The sequence below is a fragment of the Rhinopithecus bieti genome, unplaced genomic scaffold (assembly GCF_001698545.2).
Source record: "Rhinopithecus bieti isolate Rb0 unplaced genomic scaffold, ASM169854v2 scaffold_788, whole genome shotgun sequence".
Taxonomy (NCBI): domain Eukaryota; kingdom Metazoa; phylum Chordata; class Mammalia; order Primates; family Cercopithecidae; genus Rhinopithecus; species Rhinopithecus bieti.
In genome coordinates, this window is record NW_016803416.1 from 580167 (window position 1) to 586991 (window position 6825).

At 43.0% G+C, this 6825-nt stretch overlaps 1 protein-coding gene across 1 annotated transcript; it reads left to right on the top strand.

The window, feature by feature from the left end:
• Nucleotides 1-226: 226 nt before the first annotated feature.
• Nucleotides 227-5912, top strand: AARD (alanine and arginine rich domain containing protein). Its single transcript, XM_017882633.1, has 2 exons — nucleotides 227-825; nucleotides 4816-5912. The coding sequence occupies exons 1-2, from the start codon at nucleotides 502-504 to the stop codon at nucleotides 4957-4959; spliced, it is 468 nt and encodes a 155-aa protein (XP_017738122.1). The 5' UTR covers nucleotides 227-501; the 3' UTR covers nucleotides 4960-5912.
• The last annotated feature ends 913 nt before the right edge of the window (nucleotides 5913-6825 follow it).

The window sequence follows — 6825 nt, forward strand, 5'->3', positions numbered from 1 at the left end:
GGGGAAAGGTGAGGGGTCTAATTAAGCCTTTGCATCCCCCAAACTTGGCAAAGTGCCTGGCAGAGAGTAGTAAGAAAAAAAAATTGTTTTTAAGGAATGAAGTATTAGGATATCAAGGCAACTAAGAAGGTTTCGGGTTGAAATATTCTGCCTTTGGTCACAAATCTTCCACCTGTACCGCCACTTCCACTTACGTAGACTGACTGCTCAGTTCCCAAGCCTTCTCCTTAGAAAGACTTCCTTTCAACGCAAGCAGCAGAAAAAAGCGACCCAGCTGAAACTTCTGGAGTTATGGGAACCGCCTCCTTCCTCTGTCGCTAATGGAGGACTAAGATGTGACTGGGAGCAAAGGAGCGTCTCTGAATGGCGGGCCAGTTGCAGCGTCCCACTTGGCAAGAGTTCTTGAATTACCTCTGCCCCCGCCCTGACCAGCCCTAAACATCAAACTAGGAAACTCATCTTTCGGCAGCAGCGCTGAAGGAGTGACCAGGCGTCTCCGTGATGGGCCCCGGGGACTTCCGCCGCTTCAGAGAGAGAATTTCCCAGGGTCTCCAGGGACTCCCAGGTAGAGCAGAGCTTTGGTTCCCACCTCGTCCCGCGTGCGGCTCCCCCGGGGACGGCAGGAGCACGGACGTCCAGGAGGAGGCCCTCGCCGCCAACCCGCTGCTGGAGGACCTCAGACGACGGCTGACTCGCGCCTTCCAGTGGGCGGTGCAGCGCGGGACCTCCAGGCGCGAGCGGGAGGCGGCGGCAGCGGCGGCGGCACGGGAGGAGCAGAGCTGGGCGCGCGTCGAGGCCACCCTGGCCGGGCTGCGGGCGGAGCTGGTGAGAGCGCGGGCTGGGCAGACGGCTCCCAGGGCTCCCTCTCCCGGGACCTCTCCTCGGGTTCCAGAGCAGCTGGCCGCGTAGCCCACCTGAGACCTTGGGGAGAGCCACGGGAGCTGCTCCCAGAGAGGGAGCCCTGGCCACTGCGGCTGTTCTTCCCGGGGAGGCCAGCTCAGGTCTGGACAATGCGTTGACGCCCCCGCCTCTCCGGCATCGTTGGGAAGGAAAGGGGCCTACAGGACCCGTGGTGGTGGTGTTGGGGGGGGGTGTGCCTGGTCTACCAGTGACATACCCAAGATGTCTCCTCCCCAACCTGTTTCTATAGTTTTCTGCCCTGTAGGGAACTGTGACTATGTGTAAGTATGGCTCATGGAGGAGGAAACTTCCATGAAATAAACTCTCTTGGGACTGATGGAGTGTGTCCATCAGTAACTCTTTCTTTATACCCCGCAAGTTTTATTATCTTTCCCGTGGGTAATAATTCAGAAAACTGGAAATAAGGCATTTTGTAAAATTGCCCAGTTTTGAACATTACACAGGTTATGTCCGAACATTAAACAGGAGGGTGCATAGGTAAATATTTTAGCTGATGTTTTTTTAAATTAAAAAAACTGGAAATTAGTCACGATTTGAAAAGGACACAATGAATAGGAGCAATTCAAACTTTAAAATGGTGCTGCCTAGGAAAGTGTGCAGTGGAGACTTGACTTGGAAAATTCTTCTCTTTTGCACTGATTACTAATACACTAATACAATTAACCACTACTTTAGAACTGATCCAACCATCAGTAAATTGTATTAAGAATGTTATCGCATTTCTGAGTTTAAGAACAGTATTAGGCCGGTGCTGTGGCTCACGCCTGTAATCCCAGCTCTTTGGGAGGCCAAGGCAAGGCCAAGAGTTCGAGATCAGCCTGGCCAACATGGTGAAGCCCCGTCTCTACTAAAAATACAAAAATTAGCTGGGCATGGGGCTGGCGCCTATAATCCCAGCTACTCGGAAGGCTGAGGCAGGAGAATCACTTGAACTGGTGAGGGAGAGGCTGCAGTGGGCCGAGATTGTGCCATTGCATGCCAGTCTGGGTGACATGAGCGAGATGTCTAAAAAAAAAAAAAAAAGACAATATCCTAAATTCCTTGTCAGATTCAGATTGTTAACATGGGTTAAATTAGATTTACTACCAGATTTATTATCTGATCCAACAATGTCGAAGAAACACCTGGTTTTCACCCCAAGTGTAAGCGGTGAGTCTGAGCAGCAGGGCAGCCGGAGCCACCTCATTCGGCCCCTAGAGGCCTGTGCTATGGGCCAGGATCCTAAACTGGAAGGCTGAAACCTGGGGCAGCCATCTCTGCATTGTAGTCTTGGGATCTGCCGGTATCCCTCCCTGAGCCTCAGGGGACTCACATTTAAATCAGATGAGGAGATTACACTGAATAAGCTCTGAGACAGCTTTCAACCTTAACATTCTAGTAAGTTGTTAGGAGCTCTAGACAAGTAATATGTTGGGGGTGGCAATAAAATCTGGCGAGATCGGGGAATTCAGGGTGGTATGGCTGTAGACCGCTGGTGGCAATAAAATCTAAACAGATGAGGGCTCAAATACCAACATTACCATTTACAGGTTCTGCAAACACTTGCTGGCCCTACAACTTTGGGATTGGTACTTAGCCAGTTTGAGTTTGTTTACCCATCTGTAAAATGGAATTTATAATCTCATAGGATTCCAGAGCTTATGTGAGATAATATTCTATGAAATGCTTAGACCATGGGTATTGTTTAGTGGCTATTATTGTAATGATTACTATAGACCTTGGACTCTTTACCAAAAAAGAACAGATACATTCCTATCAAGAAATCAGGAGTTTTTCCGGGAGGGAACCAGCGAAGTTTACACATACACAAATAATGTGTCCTTGGGTTACAGACGATGGTCAACATCTTGGTCAATCATTTTATCCTGGTCATAAGGAAGAGAGAGGCACACGAGTGTGGATACTGTACCTTAATATCATCACCACTAGAAGACTTAATTTTCAATTTTTGGTTATTAACTGGATTTTTACAGGAACTGACATACATTCCTATACAAATGTACATGTATCATGTGTTAGCATGGTATTTGTAAGGAACAATGATGAACAAATTTAATTTAGAGTTGCGCTGCTATTTATACTATTTTTTGTTGTTTGGGTTTTCTTAGTGAGAATCATTGATTTCTAGGGTCTGTGAATGGATTTCAGGGGTTCTATATACCTAAAATTGTATACAAAATTTTGATGTGCATATAGTTTTCCTCAGAAAGGGTTCATAACTTTCATCAGATTCTCAGAGATCCATGATGAAAGAAAAGTTAAAGAACCATTGATGTCTGAATTTCCTAAGTGTGAATTATACATAGTTTATTTAGATGGTAAATCATTACCAGTAATTTTTCTTCTTGATTCTTGCATGAAAGTACAGGATGGATATTCATCAGTTAATTAATTCACTCACTTTTATAACAAACACACAGAGAACCTACTAGGTTGTGTGCCCAGGCAGTGCACTCTTAGTTGGGGATACAATTATGAATAAGATACAGCCTCTACCCTCAGAATCATCAGTCTGGTCTGGTCAGCGTATTCTGAGAGACACTTGTACAGAGTGCTGTGGATGCACAGATAAGGGGCAATTACGTCTGCCCATGCAATCAGGGAAGGCTTCTCAGAAGAGTTGGCGTCTGACTGGGTTCAGCAGAGAGAGGTGGCAAAGGGCATCTTAAACAGAAATGGGGACAGAAAGAGGTGTGCTTCAGCTCAGCGTTTGTTTAGGGACTGGCGAGGTTTCTGACCAGCTGCAGTGGGAGCTGGCATTGGAAAGAGGGCCAGGAAAGGAAGCTCAAGAGTAGAGCAGGATGATGGAGCATCTGGGCTACCCTAGAGAGCTGAAGCTTCCTGCAGGCAAGGTGCAGGGGTTTTTTGGTGGTGACTGTATACTGTTACTGCTTGTTTGCTGGATATTCACTTATTTTATTATTTGCTAATTCTTGCAGTCAGAAAAATGATTCTAGGTGCTGCAGAATGGAGAATAATGTCTCAGAGAAAAACTGAAAGATAGTTTTATCCAGTAGCTTTATTTTGCAAATTAGGTGACCATGAATATTTACTTTTTACCAACACACTGTCCTGGTTCATCCAGGCGTGGTTTCTGTTGACAAGCTGACGAAGCTTTTTTAGCAGAGAGAACAAATTCCTCAAGAACTGCATTAAACAAGCCCTAGCTGAAGAAATTTGCAAGTAGTTGATCATTAGTTTTCAGTTATAATACAAAGATTATGTTGGACTAAGCTTTGCTGGACTGTCCCCGGGGTAACATGCCCGAGAGATCTTTTTTTAAACACATGAGGACCTTCATAAACTCCCACTGGAGGATGGTATAAATCAGCCTTGATATCTAACAGATTTCACTCCAGAGTGAAAAATGTTAGATTATATAAGTACACATAACTATACATGTGCCTCTAAGGTGTCATTAAATGCTTTTGCTCAGCAGGTAGACCATTTAAAATCCTGAAAACTTGAAATGGTAAGTAATCAAGTAAATAGGCACAGATTCTGAATACTCAGGTGGCTGTAGGTGGTTATCCTGTGGCTCAGAAGGCACGTAAAGAGAAATGATTTCATTGTGGATCACATGCTATTGCTTGAAAATAGCCTTTGGTACATAGGTATTTTTCATATGGACAGCTTTGTGCATCAGCTGTTTTTGTTTTCATTTCAAGGCCATTTCAAAAGCTAGTTATATATCTGGATTTTACCTTGTCATATAGAAAGTCAGTTTTATAGCCAGACCAAACAGAACTGGAGAATAAGATGTGAAATACATCTTTCTTGATATCTTAATTCCTTTTCCTACAAACTTCTTATTTCTTCTGTGTAGTCAGAGAGTGGTTTCATTTGATCTGTATCTCAGGCTAATAAAAATTTTTATTTTTTTCTAACTTTTAGGTGGAAATGCATTTCCAAAACCACCAGCTGGCTAGAACTTTACTGGACCTAAACATGAAAGTGCAGCAACTGAAAAAGGAGTATGAACTGGAAATTACATCAGACTCTCAAAGCCCAAAAGATGATGCTGCGAATCTGGAATAAAGAAATGCACACAAGAAGCTCTTGATCCTAAAACTAACACAACCCTGAAACAATTCTGATGAACACATTATGCTTTGCATAAGTTTTGAGGGGCAATTTACAGACCCAAAACTTAGATGACAGGGGAAGGTGACAGAAAAACATCTAAGAAAGGGGAGACAAAAATGATGTATTATCAAGTTTTAAAGTTATTTGTTGTTTTGACTGGGACATAGAAGTAAAATATAACTATAAATCTCTCTCTCTCAAAGAATGCTTTAATGCCAACTTTCGGTATTCCACCTTGTGTCACCTGACCTTTCTGGCATTGCCTGAGCTTTCAGAGTTCATGCTTGTTTTGCTTTACTTGATTATTCTCGGTTTGTCTGTCCAGCGGCCTGCCCTGCTTTTTGTGGATAATTATTTCTACTTGGATTCTAATAATGCTGTTTAGGTGGTCTGTGACTAAGGGTACTCCACCTTCCTGGCTATAGTCATGCAGCTCAAGGCAGGCCGATGGGTTTGTCCTTAGGATTTTTTGAATGGGCACTAAAAGAGTAGATGAATATTTCTGCCAGTGGAAGCCGTGGATCAGGGGCTTAGAAGCTGCTGGTGGTCACCATCTGAGAAAGCCCACACCCTAATGGAGGTGACTGAAATGGAACCACTAAAAGCACAAAAGGGGAGGGGGAGAGGGTGCTTCGCTTCCTTGTTCCTGGGGTCAAGTTGTATAACACTCCAGGCCTTTTGTTTATATACATGAAATATTCTGATATCCTTTTCATAAAATCTCTTTTTGCCTAAGTAAATGCAAGCTGGAGTTTCATGACTTGTATCTAGTGTTCATAACTAACACAGTTGTTCAGTTTGAGAAGTTAAAATGGTTCTTACTGTTGAGTTGGACTATCTAACTGTACCCGAAAAGTGCTGTCTTTTTAATGCAAACAATGAAGTTAATAAAAAATAGTTGCAGATCTAAGTGATATTTATAATGGTTATTGTCTGCAAAACACAAATTTATAACAAGCTACGTAATTTTAATATTTAATAAACTATAAAAATCAGTTCTTGAAGACAAAGGAGAACAGAAGAGACACGATCTTTCTCTTTTTAAAATAAATGCAAGAGCCAGCATCGTGGATCATGCTTGTAATTCCAGCAGTTTGGGAGGCCGAGGTGGGCAGATTGCTTGAGCTCAGGAGTTCAACAACAGCCTGGCCAACATGGCAAAACCCCGTCTCTACTAAAAATACAAAAATTAGCAGGGCGTGGTGATGCTCACCTGTAGTACCAGCTACTCAGGAGGCTGAGGCATAAGAATCCCTTGAACCTGGGAGGTGGGGGTTGCAGTGAGCCGAGATCATGCCCTTGCATTCCAGCCTGGGCGACAGAGGGAGACTTGGCCTCAAAAAAAAAAAAAAAAAATAATAATAATAATAAAAGAAATGCAAGTTGTTGTATGTGAGGATCTGAGAATTATCTGGACTAAGTTTAGTTTGTCCTTAACTTTCTTTTCCCACAATAAGTAAAGAATTCTAGCCCTTTGGTACTTAATTGCCCTCTGTATAAATGAGGAATTCCCGAGTTCAGCATTGGCAGATGACCAGTTGCCAGCATCTCGGTATCTGACCATCGCGTTCCTTCAGACGTTTTGCATATGAGCTCTTGGCCTATAAATATACGACAATATTAAATTTCATTTATAAACTAGATTTCCTGTTTATTTCTTCCTTTGAATTTTATAGAAATTTTTAAGAAAGGGTTGGCACAGTTCCTTGTGATGTTTTTTTGAAAAAGCTTCTACTTAACCTTTGGGACAATCGTTCTCAAGTGCGTTTTAAGGATGAACATTTATAAATCGTTTAATTTTGTGTTTAAAAAATACTC